We start from the raw sequence: 19,886 nt of genomic DNA on the forward strand, positions 1-19,886 counted from the left end.
GAATAAATGATAATTTCTACAAGCTAATGGCAACCTCTATCACAATTTGACTGGTTGATGTATAATAGCGCATAATAACTGTACTTGTTTTGGTATGCATCTCAGTTGTTAGTAGTCTGGTACTTCTGTATTCTTAAAAATAAATAACCTAACCATCCAGACAGGTAAACAATTATGGTAACATGAACTGGGACATGAGTCAGCTGTCAAAGGCCAGACAAGACATAAAGGTTTGATGGCTACAAAGGTAGGCCTACTGAAGCTTGACCTTAAAGGATGGGTTCACAATGTGTCCGTCTCAAAACAATAGTCAGGTGTCCAAATTAACATAGATATAGGTTACTTATTCTTGCCAATCATTTATCCTGCTCATATTGGCCAGTAGAAGATCCCTGCTCACAATGCATATGATGGGACAAAATCCACCAGCCTCCTGTGCAAAAATGTAGGCCTATTTATAAGTTTATCTGAAGCTAATATGATTACTTATGTAATCTGATGAATAAATATATATATGTAAACTGATTAGTAATCAGATCACTTATAAGTAATCAGATTGTATTAATAATAGATTGAGAGTTACATTTTCCCCACATAATCTGTAAAAAACCTATGGGAAAATTATTCTGCAAGTGAGACAGTCAAAGATTGGATTATTTTAATGAAATTTAATTTTGGGGGAAGTTCTATGCCGAATACTGTGATTTGTAAAACTGTAAATTAGAAATTCAAATTCAAAGTAGATGAGTGATAGACCTATACAAGTCCAAAACTGACTGTAAGAGGAAACCACACATTTCAATACAGTAGTAATGCCCTAATATGATGACACAAACCTCAAGACGCAGTATGGTTTTTCTGTTCTTTTATTACATAAATATTAACATAAAGTAAAATTTCAGAAACAAACAGTTAAAACAGAAACATAAAAGCTCCTACAATGTGAGCTTTGTATAGCCGGTACACCAGATCCCTGAGTAAGAAGAGCAGTATATTCCTGATTTTTATAGCATTCATTCCCATGTTATGTTACACATTTCAGACACATAAAATGTAACTTGTCATCAAGTCTAAAATGGCTTAAAGGCTTTGATAATGGCTATGATTACTGACCTATGAGTTGGTGTCTTATTGCGTGATGACAGAAGAACTTTTTAAAAAAAATACAGTTTTTAGGAAACCTGAGAAAAACAATGCATATCCACTCAGCCTTCTGTAGATAAATTTATAACAGGAGTACAATACATTATTAATATGATTTTGGACTTGGCTTGTGAGCAATAACAGTTCCCTAATAATAATTTAAATGAGGTACCAGCAAGAAGCATTTTATAGCTGCCCAATTTTCATAGATGTGTTTGCAGACATACTGCAAGAAAATCATCTTACAGTGTCCACAAAGCTTGTTCCTATTCTGCAGTCAATAAGTAAAACTCCAGTATCAAGTCCTGCCACACAAAATGACAGCAGGCTTCTGTTGCATCTGCAGAGATGACCTTCTCGTCCAGAATAACAAATGTGAATTCAGTTCTTCAATTGATTCCAGCTGTTTCCCCTTTACATCAGCACTGAACTTTGCGTTCACCATTTCATTAAGAAAAAAAAAAGTTGATGGGGAAGATAAATATCCCATTACACCACAGTCCACGAAAAGGAGCTCAATCCTCTTCAGGGAACTTGAATTTAGCATAGACGATGAGCATGACTATGGACATGACGATACACATCGAACCAATCACAAGGTAGGCAATGCCCAGAAACTCATTCTTGCCACCCATCCAGGACACGTTGCTGAACACCACCTTCTTTCTGCCACCAAAGCTCTGAACTGGATAGTCTGTGGAACAAAGTGTTAAGGATATACAGCAAGAATGTAGACAGAGAATATTAAGGACAATTAAATACTAGTTACTATTCATGCTAATACTCAAAAGTATTTTTTCAAGGAATTAAAAAAAAAACCTATCCATAAAGCTAAAATTGTCTGGCTTGCATTCATATATATTATTTGAGCAATATGATTTGATGACGTAGTAAGGGATTTAAACTTACAAAACACATTGATAGTATTATACTTTAGAGAAGATGGACATTTTTTTGACAAATGTATATAGGCCTTTGTCAGTTAAATATCAGTCCATCATGTGATTTATCATTTGCCTAGCTCATTTACCTGCCTATTTGCTTGGTTTTGTTTTCACCTCAAGAACTCCTGAGTCATTGTCTTCATGCTGCTTAGTAAAAACACAACCACACCCAACTGGTCAAACAAGTTATACAAAGCTGCAGTTGATGTAGTAACATGACACCCAGCATGTGCCCATTTCAATGGTTGACCCCTTTAAGTAGATTTGGAGCTTTGTAAATCTCCCCATTCTGTATAAGATGCAACATGTGTAGAATTATCAGCAGAGTATAATATTTACCATGCAGATTTATATGCTGTATACCCTCCACAGCTAATGCAACAGTTCACAATCCCTTCTTTGTGCATAATTGACCAAAATTCAACTTGCTTGCATGCATGTCTTGATTCAAAGCTAAATGCCAAAGATATGATCTCAGTCATTTTGTCTTTAATGGTTTTCATGGTACCTTTAGCATTATTGACCGCTGCTGCTGTCTGTCAGCACAAGTGAAAGGTCTGTGACAAGCAGGAAAAATAATGCATACATATATAACAGAATGTGTGCCAGTATGTTGAAAATTATCTCCAGGAGCAAGTTACACCTTTGCTTTGGATATTGATTTATGGTGCATACATTAATTAATCCTACAACTAAACTACAACATGTAAAATGTGATAGTGTTGCAGTACTCATTTGCCTGATGGAAACAGATGAAACTTCAAGCACAGGATTAAAGCTAAACAAAAAGAACTGCCCATGCTTTCAAGAAGCCGCCTTTAACATTCCATCTGTAACATATAAAAAGGATACTGTAAGCAATTTGGAGGGAGTAGTTTCCTGCTGGAAGGCCCTCTGCGTAATCCCCATCTGTGATTCGGCGATAGAGTTTTCTGAAATCTGGTAAGGCCGCTCTCCTCATCCACACCAAGAAATCTTGATTGATGAAGCCGTTGTTTGCAGGGTCTGAGGGGTCCAACTCATAAGCAGGTTTGGACCAAAATAGGGGCTTCACTGTGCCTGCAAATCAAATTTTTAATCAGCTATGACAATTTCCAAACATAAAAAAAAAAAAAGGTAGGAGATTTGCAATTTCTCCTAAAAGACATAAAAGCACTAGCCCTGTCAATTACATTTGCTGTACTAAAGTTACTCAATGTATGCACAATACTCAACAACACAACAGGAGCAAGCTGCAGTAAAATTAAGCAAAGAAAGTACCATTGAATGCATTCTTCAGAGGTGTGACAGAGGGGTTTCTGTATTTGATGTTGTAGTCTGTCCACCAAGCAATGCCTTTTCCATCAAAGGGCACCAGCTTCTGTTTACCATTCACGTTCTGATATAGCTTGAAGGTGTCTTCCAAAAAAAACACAAGAATTAATAACCCTTAGCACAGTGATTAAACTAAAATACAAATTCATCATTTCATATGCCCTTTACCTACCATTGAACATGCTGTTTGCTACCGCTCCGCATGGTACAATTGGTCTATCGTTGCTGTCATACTCATAGGGAGAGCAGGTGTCACTGGGACTCTTGAAGAAAACAGTGTTGTCATTATTGAAACAACATGCCTCTAAACCAAGGAAATTATTACTTATTTATTTTTTGTGGACATATGGGTTTTGTTTTTACCCTAAAAATCAAAGTGTGTGTGTGTGTGTATTCCCCCCAATATCCTATGTTGTTAACTCACCTTAAAGTATGTCAGGTCTCCAGACAGCTGGTTATCATCTTTGGATGCAAAGTATTTCCTGTAGTTCTGGAAGTAGTTGGACAAACCATAATAAAAGAACACTGGCCCCTGTCAAAGACAACAGAATAAAAACCAAACAAAAAAATACAGCCAAGGGTCAACTTGATATAAATGAAAGTCCTGCTTGTGTTTGTGCTCCATTGTCACCTTAAAAAGGGTATCGATGTTGAAGTCCAGCTGGCACACGCATTTCTTTGACGCATTTGGGTCAGAGCACTTAAAGCATGGTGAGCTTGTATCAATCCCAGTGTAGTCAATCTGCATGGGAGAGAAAAAGGAAGATTATTAAATATTGATAGTAAGACACATACTACGACACCTATCTCAATAGCTTGTCACTGACACCGCACCTCTTTCAAATGAGGGGTATGATATCACTTACAAGCAACAAGTCTGTGAGGATATAGCAGCGCGAGTTGCTCATCTCAACACTAAAAACTGGATTTTTTTTTTCATTGGCTTTTTTTTTTCTTTGACATTTGACTTTTAATCCTCAACATGACACCAGACTCATGTATTCTTTCAACAATCATACCTCCATCACTTGAATGCTCTGCGAAGTGACAAAGAGAGCGACACCAATGCCAATGAACACCAGACCAATGACGACAAATCCTGGGATGACAATGCCGGCAGAGAGCATGGGCTGCCAGGCCGGAAGCCTCTGCTGAGTGAAGGCAGTGTTGTCAGGCCGGTTGGCTAACTCCTCTTCCTGCTTCACCATTTTCTTGCTTCTGTAAAATGGATTTTTAATCAGTTTGTTGTAATCATTCATATTGTGTGCTATATCTTACATCAAGTGTACTGTATAATGACCATGGCAAACATATGAAACACCATGTGTGGCCTAGATAAATCGCTTTTCTTTTCCCTGCTCTGGTACTAAAGCCCTCTCCATTTATTTCACTAAATATATGCCTTACTTTCATTTTGAGTTGCATAAAGGTGCCAACAATTACCATTTCTTATTTACAACACCATATAAGTTAGCCCACCCAACCCTAAAAAGGCTTCATATCACACACACACATCTAGAGAGTTAACTGCAGCAACACCCAGATAAAGTTGAAACAAACACAGACCAGAGAAATTACTTCACACCCGCTGTAAAAGAAAAATCACTGCTTAGGAGGACTGTTTCTAGCTATAAAAGGTACAAACGTGTAAATTTGCGATTTACATGTCGATTTTAAGTGTTACTTACATGCAGTCAGCTCAAAATGGAGAAACGAAGGAGAGGCAACAAAACATCGGTATGCTTCCCTGAGAAATGAGCAAATCACCTTTACCTGCCTGCCTTCACTTCACCCACCCATCCTGTTTGTCTCCCTAGCTGACGTCAGTTTGTCTGCAGGGCTGATATGCCCGGATCTGGGATCAGTCTTTTTATTTCTACACGAGTAAACGGAATATAAACCTGAAGTAAATGCCGAATCCTGATCAGCAACAAAAGAAAATCCAAACCCAGATTATTTCCCCCTATTTTACTTTAAAACAATGAAGATATTTGTTTTAATCAAGCAGCTATATAACCAATAAGTCCCGCCTTCATTTTTGGATTGACATTTATCTCAACCAATTATCTAACAATATGGGATTGGGTCATGTTTGCGATCAGCCAATCAGCAAGGAGTTCATTGAAAGGAGACCTGCTACGGTGCCGTCTTTGTGTTGACATCTTCGGGGGATTGAGAGGTATTATTAATATTTTTAATAATTCGCGTATGCTTTTATTTCTTAAAACAACGCTCCCGCATGCAGGGAAGTGTGCTTGAACTGTATCGATACACCTTCGTCAAACGAAGCCGACTGTTTTTTTCCCTCCCAAGTCGCACCTGCTACTGTGTGCCACTGCTGGTGCTAGCCCGGGGGGTCTCATTGTTAGCAGCGTTAGCTAACGTAGCATGGTCTCGTAGGGGGAAGTTTAAATGGAAAAACACATAGAAGCGATTCAACTCTATTTCAAGTACATCGTGTGTTGAACTGAAATTAAAACGCTCACGTTTTTATATCCTAATATGTTTAATTTAAGTCGGCGTTATGCAGAAAGCTACCGTTAGCTAACGCAAGCTAACGTAGGTAGCCACTCTGCTGCTAGCTGTGCAATTATCGCTAGCCATCTGTTTATGTTGGACTACAACCGGCTTTTATTCGTCTTTACATTACGAAAGGGGTTCCTGACTATTAGATAAATGTATTAAAAAGTGCCAGGGCCACTCTCGGTGTTACCAGTTTTGTAGAGTTTGATTTACAAACAATATTGACTCCTACAATAACATTTTAAAGGGTAAACGACAATGAAACACAATTCACCCGATCCCATTGTGTAATTCATACTATATTTATTCACAGTTGTAAATGTCTAGTGTAATCGTGGATATATAATGTAAAAGGCCAACGCTTTTTTTGTTTAGTTGGTCCTGTTCGTAATCATATTTCTGGTTCTGTCTTCATTTCTTAGTGTTTGAATGGATATTACCCGGTGCACGGAGAAATGGGTAAAACAAGAAAAGGTTACTGTACCATGGAGCCCTCATTTCATAAAATCATGACATTCACGCACAGTTAACTACAGTTACTTAAATCATCTAAAGTTGAACAGTTTTGGATGATGATGATGTCTCCCTAAGCTTTATTATATTTGGTGGTGGTCAGCAGGTGGATTTATCGTCCCCAAAGGTGAAGTGCCCAGTTTACACAAAGGGGTTTAATGTAAGGTAGCTATAAAGAATCCATCACTGTAAATGACACCAGTAGAGATTGTGACTAAGGTCTCGAAATACTTTAAGAGTGAGAGATTTGGCATACATTTTCTACCCCCTGCCGTATTGTAGGTTATTGTTTTCAAATAAGTCTGTGTCCTATTTTCAATTGGGAATACCACAGTGTCATAACTGAGATCACACATTTCAAATAGTTTGTTTGTTTGTTTGTTTGATTTTTTTCTTCTTTGTTAATTTGTTTGTTTTTCAGCAGGCACACTTCATCATTTTCATTTTTTCTTTTAGAAATATCTTGCTGTCCTTTATCATTGGTTATACTATTTTCAACATCTAAATTTCCGCCATTCCTATTTATTTAATTACTTGGCTATTGATTGTTTAATTTTGATGGGTTTCATCACATTTCTGTCACCCTCTTTTGTTCAGGAGAGGCCTCCGACATCCTCCATGATGCTGTCCAGTAAGAAGTCAGATGCTGGCTCCTCTTCCTCCTCCTCTTCGTCTACTGCAGGAGCAGCAGGAGGGGATAGGCCCCAGGTTTCTGATGCACAGACTGGTACTTCAGCCTCAGCTGCAGGAGTTATGGAAGTAAAGAAGAAAGAAAGGTCATCCCCCAGTGGGGAGCCTGGTGGAGCCCCTTTGCCCCACCAAGCAGGCCCTGGGGGGGCAGATCAGGACTCAGCTGAAGTCCGCAGGACGAGTCGACGCAAGCGAGCAAAAGTAAACATTTTAGGGTGTTGTTTCCTGTACGCGACGAGAGGGAAGCATTAAACAAGCTAACAAATAATGAAGGTTTTGTTTGGCAGTGGCAGAATTCACTAAATTCAGATCATTTCTTTGACTAAACTATCAAGACATGCATCATCATTGAAACTTCAGGTGCAGGTTTTCACTTGCATGTGTCTGTAAAAAAAAAAAAAAAGCATTTCTTTTCATTGCAGATTGACGCACATGGTATTGGTTTCTTATGCCTGGAAAAGCTTCCGTACTTTCAAGTGAGATGAGAAACTTTCAGCCATTGAAGGATGTGGTTTTAATGATGCTTTTATTGTGCCTATTGTTGCAGGTGGAGTACCGCGAGATGGACGAGAGCCTGGCCAATCTGTCTGAGGACGAATATTACTCTGAAGAGGAGAGGAACGCCAAGGCAGAAAAAGAGAGGAAGCAGGTCATCCCTCCTCCGCCTCCCCCTCCAGAGGAGGAGAATGACAGCGAACCAGAAGAACCATCTGGTGAGTCTGAATGTTGATGGAGGATTATGTCAAAGAAGTGAAATAAAATCAACTCTCCTAAATGTCATCTGTCATCAACTACCAAAAACCAAGAATAACCTTTTGGAGATGAAGTCAGTGTTAACAGAATGATAACATTTTGCTTTTTAGGTGTGGAAGGAGCTGCTTTTCAGAGCCGTCTCCCTCATGATCGTATGACGTCCCAGGAGGCCGCTTGCTTCCCTGACATCATCAGCGGCCCTCAACAGACTCAGAAAGTTTTTCTCTACATTCGCAACCGTACAGTAAGTGAACATTTACATGCATTGCTACGTCTTCAAAACAAGGATAATTGTTTATAAACAATACTGTATTTTAATAAATATCAACCACATGCAGCTCCAACTGTGGCTGGACAACCCTAAGATCCAGCTAACCTTTGAGGCCACAGCACAGCAACTTGAAGCTCCATACAACAGTAGGTCATTAAATGAAACCGTAATATTCTTTTTTCTAAGAAATCTTGTAGAAATTGAGATTTAATGCACTTTTTTCTATTAAGGTGATGCCATGCTGGTCCACAGGATACATAGCTACCTTGAAAGGCATGGCCTCATTAACTTTGGCATCTACAAGAGGGTCAAGCCTTTACCCAGTGAGTTCTCAGTCTTGTAGACAATTTAATTCAGAGACATCGATCTTAGAATGATCAGTGTTGTTATAATGCTCAATTCCTGCTCTCCATGCTTGTTTTTGCAGCTAAGAAGACTGGGAAGGTTATCGTCATTGGTGGAGGTGTGTCTGGCCTTGCAGCAGCTCGACAGCTGCAGAGTTTTGGGATGGATGTTACAGTATTGGAGGCCAGGGTAAGTCACTAACGGCTTCTTATAAATCTGTTCTTTCACATATAACTGGACCATTTATCCTTCAGTGATTTTGCCACATTTTCTTAACCAGTTATAAATGATTTAAATTGTAAAACATGTACTGTTATTTTGTATTTAATAACAAATTAGTGACACCATCTAATCACTGAATGTATTATGATTGAACTGTTTTCTATGTGCTCATTTGCTTACTAATAGTGACCTAATCTATCTTGCATTCTATAAAGAAAGTGTACCATGTGACAACATTTTACAACCCCCCCCCCCCCCCATACAGGACCGGGTTGGAGGCAGAGTGGCCACATTTAGAAAGGGCAATTATGTTGCTGATCTGGGGGCCATGGTGGTGACAGGCCTGGGTAAGATTCAGATCATGTTTTGTTTTGTTTTGTTTTGTGAATAGTGACATCACTCACAACACTGAGTCAAAGCATCCTGTAGCCTTTTAGTTTGGTTTAATGCTTCAACTGAGCCATTTTCCCACATAGATTCAATTAGTAAGATCCACCTGTAGAGGGTGATATTGTCCATATAAATACTGTGTCACTATTCATTTTGTGTGTGTGCTTGTTCAGGAGGGAATCCCATGGCAGTGATCAGTAAGCAGGTTAACATGGAGCTGGCTAAGATCAAACAGAAATGTCCACTGTATGAGGCCAACGGCCAGGCTGTGAGTATAACTACATGTCCCAGTGAACTGTGTTGCCTCTCATCCATTATCCTGCTATAGCCAAACTCCTCACTTCATTCTCATATTCAACAAGATGGTTACATGTATAATTCTAAATAAAACGTATGATTGCCAAAATAATTGGGTTTTCTTGTTAAGCCAAGAACAAACTTCATAGGTTGATAGATGGCAAGAGGCTAATGGTAGCAGAGGCATGCATGTGATTTGCTGTAGCCAGCTGATGCATGAAAACATATCCGCCTGCTTCAGTCACACTGACATTTTTTTAGCGCTATATTAGGTAAAGTTCTCTCCCAAACAGCTAACCTCAAGAATAACCATCCATCACGTCAGTGCAGCTGCATTAAATACGTGTATCCAAATTACATTTTTGAAACCAAGACCTTGTGTTGTTTACTTCCTTTAACAGAAGATGATTATGTGTGCACACAAGTTCCCTGAAGTGCCCTGTGTTTAGGTTTATAGCTGTTCTCCAAGCCGGTTGTTGTCCTCAGGCTGGGATCTGGCATTCTCTGAGCCCCAGTAAAAGGGATTGTGGATTCACTTAACTGCTTACCATTGCATGTCATCAACAACAGCTCCGCTTCCTTTCAGCACAGAGCTGACTAGAAAACGGATATAACCCTAATGTCATTAAATTGGAAATAATCAGTGTTTTTTCCCCCTCTAATTTTTTTTGTTTGGTCCGTCAAGTGGCAGCAACAGTAGTTAGGATGTTTAGGTTCACGTTCAGGGCACTTCCATTGAACTAAATACTAGCAAGCAGGGCTCTTGAAGCGTCCACATCATGTGTAACTGGTTTCCTCCCCTGCAGGAAAAGACAAATTAAATGTATATGTTTTACTTTTTGTGCAAACCTGTTTGAGGTTAAAGTTGTGCTTACTTAATATGTTCTCTCTCTCTCCCCTCTCCCTCCTTGTCTTCTCAAACCCTTCCATGTTCAACTACAAAAGGGTGAACGGTGCACGAGTGTATGTATTGGTTCATTTACATAATATATTCTTTATCTAATTAAGAGTCACTTTTAAAAGACCTTTCAGCTCCATCCATTTAATTTAACTCTGGTTTACTGACCATTTACTGTCCATGCAGAAAACAAATACAAAAACAAATAAGCAGCTCATGTCTAAACATCATCTTCTAGAAAAGCACCTGCAAAACAAACCTCACCTTTCTTTTTATTTAAGAGAACAAATGAGTTTGTTTAATGCCTAAAATATAGGATTACTCTGTTTTGAATTAATATTAGGCTTTAGACATTTCTCCATAAATACTACTAATTAATCTGATAACACTAGTGGCTAGATGATAGCTTGTAGACATAAGAATTATTAGTCAAATATGTTACTGCTCTGTTCAAATCTAATTCCACAAGTGTGTATTTTTCCTTAACAGCCTAAGTGTTTTAGTAATGCATTTTCTACAAAACTGCTTATATTCTAGCATGGTTTCTATATTAAGTGATTTTTGAAGCATGTTTTAAGTTTTTTACTGCATGTTTATAAAGACATGAAATGTTTGGAAGTGTCTTTGAAGGGCAATGACTTTAATTTATACTATCAACATTGTGTTAAAAGTCAAATTATGGAGTGACGTATAAACACCATTAAGATTTTTAGAGAAATTCTGCTTTTTGAACAAGTTATGATACAGTGTATTTAAAAAGTAATGTGTTTTTAGCTGTAGTTGAATCTGGTATGTTTTTTTGTATTGTCAATTTGTTATTTTAATTTTTTTGTAGACTTAATTTCTGCTGTACTAAGTGTGACTGATCCCCTGGTGTCTTTGTTGAATATGTGTGTCCAGGTGCCAAAAGAAAAAGATGAGATGGTAGAGCAAGAATTCAACAGATTGTTAGAGGCCACCTCCTACCTCAGCCACCAGCTGGACTTTAACTTCCTCAACAACAAACCAGTTTCTCTGGGACAGGCCCTGGAGGTGGTCATACAGTGAGTACAGTACACACACACACACAGGAGATGGTGACAGATGTATCCTGCACATGTTTACCTAAAGAAGAGATGTGTATGTAGAGATGCACAAAAATACAGAAATCGTGTGTTTGTTTAGGCTGCAGGAGAAGCATGTGAAGGATGAGCAGATAGAACACTGGAAGAAGATTGTGAAGACGCAGGAAGATCTCAGGGATCTTCTCAACAAGGTGAGAATTCAACATCATATCGCATTCAACGTGGTTAATAAGTTGACCCCTTCCCTCTCTCTCCTCTGACTCATGGTGACAAGACTCCAGATTAGTTTCATATTTACCGTACAGACATGAGTGGTATCAATTTTCTTATCTGACTCTCGGGGAGGAAACAATCACATTTCCTCAAACATTTACCAATTACTTTAAAGGCTACTTAAAGGGGAAAACCTGGAATTGTGGTGATGACTTTTTCATTGTCCACTTCTGAGTTCTTTGTCATATTGGTTGGTGGGGAAAAAGGCCAAAAAAATCTGAATTGCTGAACATAAAGTCCCATTGAAATTTGGCAAACATCTATCAGTTGCTTTATTGATTTACTGGGAGAGGTAATAGATGGAATAGACTTTTAGTATTAGGCAGACACATCTGAAGGTGCCGTCAAAGTGCTGTTATGTTAAGAAAAATTGGCTTGAGACTGGAACACCACTCGGTTGACTCATATGCTGATTGGAACAAATCCAGATTGTAGAAAGCGGAAAAGCAAAACCAAATTGTTTCTAGTTAATTCTGCCTTATTTATACACACCTGTTTCCTTCATCCACCATCATGACACACAACTTCCTTCCTCTGACTCTCTTTATCTCCTTCCCTCTCTCTTTTTCTTTTCCCTTTTCTTTCAGATGGTGACCACCAAGGAAAGAGTTAAAGAGCTCCACCAGCAGTATAAAGAGGCCAGTGAAGTCAAGCCACCCAGAGATATCACAGCCGAGTTCCTGGTGAAGAGCAAGCACCGCGACCTCACCGCACTGTGCAAAGTGAGCCCAGACACCATTTAGCTGCAGACCAGTAATGTTGACGGATTGTTTTCTAGAAGAGTTTCCTTTTGTGATACTTTCATTACTCTCTCTGATGTCTTAGACCGAGCAGAAATAAGACTGCACGAGTTAAAATACTCTAGTCAAAGCAGTTAAGTTTAAAATGGAACTATTTTCAACTGTGTTTGTGGTGTTGTGGGTATTACATAGTGTCTGTGTTTGCTTTTGCTCAAGTTTGAACTACTTCAAATCATTATTAAATTTCATGGGTTGATTAGTAGGTGTTTCCAGAGGTCAGGAGGATGACCACCACAATTTGCAGGACAGAATCTTTGTCTTTGTTCTTAAGGATATGATTGGACTTAAAGATTGAGTAATTTGTAACAGTATTATAATACTGGCAAGGAGTTAGCATGTAAAAGGCATATTTTATGGACTAGTAGGTCAGGGTGGGTGCCTCACAGAATTTTAAAGCTGTAAGGCGCTATCTAAGTAAACCAGACAGGCTATGTTTAAGTGGTTTAATGCCTTGATAGGATGTATTATTAGAGCCAGTGCTGCTGTTTTATTTTTGGTGCGGATAAATCACCTCTACTACTGCTATGTGTATTTTAGAAGGAGGTTTTAGTTGGTTTAAACACAGCTGGTGTCTGCGCTGCATTTGTCTGCTGTCCATCCGCCGTCTGAGAAACCACTTCAAGGTCTTGAATCACGGTCTGACTGTCTTTATGTATGCAGATACACACACACACACACACACACACACACACATTTCCAGCAAGACAGAGTAATTTAGGAGGTTGTGTGTTTGCACATGACATGCATGACTACACCATATAACAAGATTTTAAGGCCAGTAAGGAGGGATGGCTGCGTCAGGATATTTTTCCAGTATTCTTGCTGTTTTTAGTATTTTCCCAGGTCAGCTTGCTAGCCTGGAGGCATCATTAAGATGTTAAAAGTTTCTCGGCTTGCCTCAGTGAAGCTCTATACAAGGTCTGGCGAGGTAGGTGGTATTACCAGACTCTGTGCTGCTGTCGTAGTTATTTCTATTGTGGTGTACTGATGAACAGGTTGAGTCAGCCCTTTTTGTCTAAGCTGCTTGTCCTTTCTAGATGACCTGAAACATCTGGGTGTGTACACACACACACACGCATGCCAATTTTTCTTCTCACCTCACTAGATACGTCACCATTTCCTTAAAATTCAGTGTGATGGCTTTTTAGCGTTATTTGGAATCCTTTTACATGCTTAAAGCTGCAGTTGGTCTTATAAAAGTAACGTTTTGTCATATTTGCTAAGACTGTCACTATGTAAAGACAGCATTACATGAAACTAGTAATCTGTAAAAAAAAAAAAAAAAAAGAGGCCTCATTTAGCCCCACCTACTGCTCCTACTGCAAATCCACCGTGACCAGACAAAAAGACCCAATCAGAGCCAGGATTGTGTCTGTGGAGTGTCTGACAGCTGTCAATCACTGCTCATGCACACAGCCCCCTACCCCTTCCTCCTCACAGCCCCCTCCCCCTTCCTCCTCAGCTCAGTCAAGCTCATGTCTCTGAGTTTCTAGGTAAGGTAGAGCCATGTGAAAGTTACTGTAAAGCGTTTTATATCTAGCTGTGTGGAGTGTAGTTCATGTATTACCGATCGCGTGCACATCCATGGTCGCGCGCACGTCAGCCTCCTCTGGGGGAGGGACTTTGGAGGCAGGACAGGAGTGCAGCAGAGAGGGAGGGGGAGGGATCTGAAAGTTGTACTTCTTCAAATTTGATGCTAAGCCCTCTCTCTCCTCAAAGTTATCAACTGCAGCTTTAATGCTGAAATCATGGCACAATAGTAGTATTGTAACATTGAAATGAATCATAATTGTTAGCTGTAGTTTAAAATTGTCAAGTTGTTGATGTGATATTTAATAGCAGTTTTTCATGAAGTTTTAATTAGTTCATTTAAATTTTATTTTAACAGAACTTTTAATTGTGATAAATAACATATCATAATAACTATAAAAATTAAGTAAATATTATATCAGTATTTTCCAGCAGCTGTGTTACTGTATGGATATGAAATATAGACATGCAGTCACATCTCCCTGCTTTATTTCTTGTCTCTGTGTAGGAGTATGATGAGTTGGTGGAGATGCAGGTGAAGCTGGAGGAGAAGCTGCAGGAGCTGGAAGCTAATCCACCCAGGTAACTCACTGCTTCACAGTTCCGCTGTTTTTTTGGTTTCGTTTCACTTAAAATGCAGTGACATATATGGTCCATATTTACAGTATTTACACACACCATATTCCTGATCCAATATGGTCACAAAACACCATGATTAAATCATATGAATCCAGTCAGAAACAGAAGCAGCAACAGCAGCTTGTTGCAGCCGGTGACGTAACTGCAGATCTCCAGAGGAATACTGTTATTCATTTTTCTATGTCATGTTGCCATTTTGAAGCAATATTAGCTTGTATGTGTGGAGTGAAAACAGTGCTAAATTGGTGATAAAAATAATTGTTGGAGTAATGCAGCCCTTAGCAACAGCTGTTTACCTGTGCTATGTCCTGTGCTCATGTTATAGTTTTTAATAGTTTAATAATAATTGTTATGTGCCTATATTATGTATTATTATGTTTAGCTTTTTCAGCTTGTGCTTGAGTAAACCGGTCCTCCTTCTGTCTCAGTAGCTGTCAGGATATATTACTGTGTGTTTCTCTCTGTCTCACCTCCCCTCTTTACTTTCTTTTCCCACAGTGATGTTTACCTGTCATCCAGGGACAGGCAGATCCTAGACTGGCACTTTGCCAACTTGGAGTTTGCCAACGCTACGCCTCTCTCCACCCTCTCTCTCAAGCACTGGGATCAGGTATATACATGTACCCACTGTGAAATGTCTTAACTGTGCAGTCCTGACAGTTGTCTTGCACAGCAAAGGCCTCTTTCAATCCCGTGTTGGTCACTGCTTATTCAACTATGAAACACTTCTGTCATTCTTTTCAATAAAACTTTATTTTGGGACACATCTGCAGGTCCATATCAACAAAAACAAAACACAAGACAATACAAGGACAAAACAATATACATATACACAGAGTTAAAACAGATACAGACTTGTGTTCCAATGCTTTATTGCATTAGGAAGTTCATTGTGCTGCTGAAGTGACAGAATGTTTATTAATCCACAGGACGATGACTTTGAGTTCACCGGCAGCCACCTGACAGTGAGGAATGGCTACTCGTGTGTGCCCGTGGCTCTGGCCGAGGGCCTAGACATCAAACTTAACACAGCAGTGCGTCAGGTCCGATACACAGCCTCCGGTATGTGCGCAGGATTACTCGTGCTGAATCAGTGTCCATACAGATGTAAATGTATATTAACCAGACATTTATTTGTTCATTCTCCAGGCTGTGAGGTGATCGCTGTCAACACTCGCTCCACGACCCAGACCTTTATCTATAAATGTGACGCTGTGCTGTGCACCTTGCCGCTTGGTGTACTGAAGCAGCAGCCGCCGGCGGTGCAATTTGTTCCCCCGCTGCCCGAGTGGAAGACAGCTGCTATACAGAGGATGGGCTTCGGCAACCTCAACAAGGTCTCGATAAACATACAGTGCTTTGGCTACATCAGAACAAACTCCTTCTTTCCTTCCTCCTCTCCCTAACCAGCTCCAGCTACAGGAGATTAGATTTTAGTCGCAAAATCCTGAACTTGTGGAAGGCCTGAGATCTGAATCCTGAATCCCCTCACCCTTCTACTCCACAGTCTTCAAATGAGTCATCATGTTCATACTTACATTTTTAATAATGCAGCATATTTACGGCAGAATAGAGGTTTTGGTCCCTTTAGGGATCTCCTGCTGTTATTTCTGCTGCAGTGTCCTTATGCGGACAACTTGACCTTCAGCTGTTGGACTCCTCCTCCGGGACAATAGTTGATGAGCAGTCAGAATCTGAGTATATTCCCTGAAGGTTTATGTATTATTTTTCTATTAGGTGCTACATCAGCATCCCTGCAGTTATTCCACAGATTGTCCCTCCCCCTCTTTCTGTCTTCTTTTATCTTTGATAAATCAGTAAAGGTGAAGTTTGCAGAGAGAAAAGCTTTTGTTGTTCATCCTGGCTCTTTGATCAAAAGGAGGATGGAGAGGGAGTCGGAGCCTGTTGGTGTGCGAATGAAAGAATTTTTAGTTTTTGGCATTGCATTTGTAATCCGATCAGAGTGCTCATTTTGCCTCACTTTTGACCCACCAGCCCCCCACCCCCCCAGCATCATCTGCAGCACAGTAGTTTATCTCTTAATTCTGCTGCAATAGAGAATACTGCATTATTATGCAATATCAGCTGCTACTACTGCTGTCTCCAACAGAGGGAGCTCTACCATTCACTGTGAGATACATCTCACTGCCTGTTTGAGCAATTGATGAAAATGAATGATTTGAATGTTGTGCAAATTATTATTTCTGTGTTGCTCCCTTCCTAAAGGTGGTGTTGTGTTTTGACCGTGTGTTCTGGGATCCCAGTGTCAACCTGTTTGGTCACGTTGGCTCCACCACAGCAAGTCGAGGCGAACTATTCCTCTTCTGGAACCTCTACAAAGGTGACAAGGATTACTTGGAGCTTAAGCTGCAATTGTTGCTTTTGATGTTGTCTGCATAATTCTTGAAACCATTAATCTTGCAGCACTTCTTAAAATGATGCCATGTTAACTTATAATGAATAGATAAAGTATGCACAGGGATGCCATATCACTGGAACATTTCCTTTTCATATATTCCCGGTTAGTCTATAACAAATGTGACTTTTTTTCCCTTCGTCAGCCCCGATCCTACTCGCTCTGATGGCCGGTGAGGCTGCTGGCATCATGGAGAACATCAGTGATGATGTCATTGTCGGACGCTGCCTGGCCATTCTTAAAGGAATATTTGGAAGCAGTGCTGTACCACAGGTATACACATCTGTGTATTATATGTTAAAAACAGACACATTTTCTTATTTTCAATAGATGTTAGGGTGTCCATCTTTTACTTTAAGTACTAACTTGTACCTCTATATTTTTATTCTGGGACACCACTACAGTAGCTTTGCAGGACCACATTTTTTAAAAATCCTTTTTTATCTTATACTGGCTCTTAATGCAACTGCTTAGTTCAGCCGCTGTCTGAAACAGGCCGTTTTAGATTCTGTTTCTTTAAGGTCCTCCTCCCATTGAGACTACTTTGTTCTCATTAGTTAGCTTTTGGAAGCTTCATCACAGCTGACTTCTGGCTGCTCAGGAGGCTACATAAACATACCATGAAACATATTATCTTTTTTTCCTCATTCTTTACTCAAAATGGTAACTTCTCAAATACGTCTGTAATCTGATCTGAAATGTAAACAATGCAAACAACACATGGCAAAATATTAGCAACCAAAGCTATGAAATGCTGGTTATGGGCACGTGCGACAATCTGACATTAGCTAGTTGGTAAGGTAGAAAAAAACACAACAAATAAAGCATTCAGAGGAGGTTGAATTCTTCACTTTTGAGTTGCAGGAAGTATTTCTACATATGTTAACTTCAAGTTTTGGAACTTTGACCATGTTTAACATAGATAACCAATATCATAACAGTATATAAAAACTATCCTCATAATTTGACATAGTACTAGTTCTGTTCATATACGGCTTCATTATGTCTGTTGTTTACATAGAAACAGTGGTGGATTATCTTCATCATTAGGGTTTTCTCTGGTTTTTCCAGTACTTTAAGTGGAATGTCAAGTTCGTTCATGAATTGACCCCCACAACCAGCACAGCTTCACACTGCATAGCATATGTGAAAGGCACTCACAAGCAGAGTCGTATCCAAACCACCCGTCATTATAAATCATTTGCTTATGGTTTCAAATGGGGTAAAATCATATGCATGGAAGCCAGCGTTGGAACTGCTCACCATCCAGCTGTTTACAGGTCTCTGATATCAGAATGGAAAACCCTAAAAATCCTTTGTGTTTGTGTTGCTGTCGTTGTTTGTTGTCATGGCAGCCAAAGGAAACCGTGGTCACTCGCTGGCGTGCTGACCCCTGGGCACGGGGCTCCTACTCGTATGTTGCAGCAGGTTCTTCGGGTAACGACTACGATCTGATGGCACAGCCCATCACACCTGGCCCTGCCATCCCAGGAGCCTCGCAGGTGAGCATGCAAACAAGAAAAGGAGGCTTTTGGGGGGAAGTGAGAAATCTATGTGTGTGAGAAAGCGACAGAGAGATGGCATGTGAGCCTGCCCAAAATATTCAACCAAACCAAAGCAGAGCAGATGTTTTTTTTGGCTGTTTCAGTGTTGGCGTGCTGATTGATGTGAACAAGTCATATTTATGCGTTAACTGATGAGATCTGGCAGTTAACTTCTCCTCTGTTTTCTTTTAATTTCTTGTGTTGGGACGATCTAACATCGATCTCTTCTCCCTCCCCCCTCAGCCCGTGCCTCGTCTGTTCTTCGCCGGAGAGCACACCATCAGGAACTACCCAGCCACAGTTCACGGCGCCCTGCTTAGCGGGCTCCGCGAGGCAGGACGCATCGCAGATCAGTTTCTCGGTGCCATGTACACACTTCCCCGACAGGCCACCCCTACAGCCGCTAGCAACCCTCAGCAGGCTCAGCCCACCCCGAGCATCTGAGAGGCCTCTGCCAGTTTCCTGTTAACTCAGGACTGTCCAGGACTGACCAACAACACGAGAAAAACACAAACCATCTACTGTTGACATTTCTGTACGTGGAAGATTTTGGAATTTACTGAAACGACTTTGCCTTTGCTCAGATGAGTCACAATAATGTTGAATTGAGTATTTCAGTTCTTCCCAGCAATATCTGTGAATATACATACACTATAACTACATTTGACTAACAGACAGATCTACAGACTGAGATATGCTGAAGCATGATGACTAAATGTTGTTTTTATTACATACTAATGTAATAATTAATCTAAGGCTTTATAAATGTGATTTTTCCAGTCTTAAAAACAGAAGCATGGCTTTACTTTTGGTACTTGGGAGTGTTTCAGTGTATATGAATCCATGTGGAGTTTATTTGCAGATCCCAACATATATTTATATGCCCCTGTCTGAACATTAAGAATGGCTGAAAAATGTACACACGACCTCAAACCGGACATAAAAAGGCAGATAAACAATAGTCATTTCCCATTGGTGTCATTCCAGAGGCCTGTCTCGGTTGTCTTAAGGTTTAAAAAAAGAAAAAAATTGTAGTTGTGTGCCTCCTAAATTTAATTTATATTATTTAGGTTGCAGAGACTAGTGAAAATAGTTTTTATTACAAGCTAAAAAAAGATGTTTGTTGAAAGAATTGTGAATGTTTTTGTTGCCATAGCATTAAGTATTGTTATGGTTATTATCACATACTGTCGTCCCACACTTTTTTATATTGTCAGTTGTTTTTGTTATTAAAAGAAGACAGAAATTGCATATTGAAATCAGTGTCTTTCTTCCTCAATCTATTAAGATGGAACTGAATAGTGAACAGATCCACTG

The 19,886-nt window shown here is 39.8% G+C and overlaps 2 protein-coding genes across 5 annotated transcripts; one reads left to right on the forward strand and one right to left on the reverse strand.

The window, feature by feature from the left end:
* Positions 1 to 1,560: 1,560 nt before the first annotated feature.
* Positions 1,561 to 4,609, reverse strand: tmem30b (transmembrane protein 30B). The gene is made up of 7 exons (XM_053336352.1): positions 4,421 to 4,609; positions 4,033 to 4,143; positions 3,826 to 3,933; positions 3,574 to 3,664; positions 3,348 to 3,485; positions 2,940 to 3,146; positions 1,561 to 1,837 (listed from the first exon to the last, which is right to left on the reverse strand). Exons 1-7 carry the CDS (start codon positions 4,607 to 4,609, stop codon positions 1,659 to 1,661), a joined length of 1,023 nt encoding a protein of 340 aa, XP_053192327.1. The 3' UTR covers positions 1,561 to 1,658.
* A 931-nt stretch (positions 4,610 to 5,540) lies between these two features.
* Positions 5,541 to 19,820, forward strand: kdm1a (lysine (K)-specific demethylase 1a). 4 transcript variants are annotated; one of them, XM_053336018.1, is made up of 22 exons: positions 5,568 to 5,580; positions 6,347 to 6,398; positions 7,035 to 7,328; positions 7,672 to 7,840; positions 7,991 to 8,124; positions 8,219 to 8,297; positions 8,382 to 8,474; positions 8,579 to 8,685; positions 8,984 to 9,065; positions 9,282 to 9,376; positions 10,351 to 10,368; positions 11,204 to 11,346; positions 11,468 to 11,558; positions 12,228 to 12,362; positions 14,479 to 14,552; positions 15,108 to 15,219; positions 15,539 to 15,671; positions 15,759 to 15,946; positions 16,836 to 16,950; positions 17,171 to 17,298; positions 18,381 to 18,527; positions 18,813 to 19,820. In XM_053336018.1, exons 2-22 carry the CDS (start codon positions 6,354 to 6,356, stop codon positions 19,011 to 19,013), a joined length of 2,583 nt encoding a protein of 860 aa, XP_053191993.1. In that variant the 5' UTR covers positions 5,568 to 5,580; positions 6,347 to 6,353; the 3' UTR covers positions 19,014 to 19,820. The 4 variants fall into 4 exon arrangements, with proteins under 4 accessions (XP_053191996.1, XP_053191993.1, XP_053191994.1 ...); XM_053336019.1 differs by having other exon boundaries at positions 7,675 to 7,840; XM_053336021.1 differs by lacking the exon at positions 6,347 to 6,398 and having other exon boundaries at positions 5,541 to 5,580.
* Positions 19,821 to 19,886: the final 66 nt, after the last annotated feature.

This window comes from Scomber japonicus, chromosome 16 (assembly GCF_027409825.1).
Source record: "Scomber japonicus isolate fScoJap1 chromosome 16, fScoJap1.pri, whole genome shotgun sequence".
NCBI classification, from domain to species: Eukaryota; Metazoa; Chordata; class Actinopteri; order Scombriformes; family Scombridae; genus Scomber; species Scomber japonicus.

What these genes read in the sequence shown, in the direction of transcription:
- tmem30b (XM_053336352.1), bottom strand. Translation starts at nt 4,609, where the DNA reads ATGGTGAAGCAGGAAGAGGAGTTAGCCAACCGGCCTGACAACACTGCC. An exon ending in GAGACCTGACATACTTTAAG is followed by an intron (nt 3,665 to 3,825) that starts GTGAGTTAACAA and finishes GTTTTCTTCAAG; the next exon opens with AGTCCCAGTGACACCTGCTC. An exon ending in AGCAAACAGCATGTTCAATG is followed by an intron (nt 3,486 to 3,573) that starts GTAGGTAAAGGG and finishes TTTTTTTGGAAG; the next exon opens with ACACCTTCAAGCTATATCAG.
- kdm1a (XM_053336018.1), top strand. Translation starts at nt 6,354, where the DNA reads ATGGATATTACCCGGTGCACGGAGAAATGGGTAAAACAAGAAAAG. An exon ending in CGAACCAGAAGAACCATCTG is followed by an intron (nt 7,841 to 7,990) that starts GTGAGTCTGAAT and finishes TTTGCTTTTTAG; the next exon opens with GTGTGGAAGGAGCTGCTTTT. An exon ending in CTTCTGGAACCTCTACAAAG is followed by an intron (nt 16,951 to 17,170) that starts GTGACAAGGATT and finishes TCCCTTCGTCAG; the next exon opens with CCCCGATCCTACTCGCTCTG.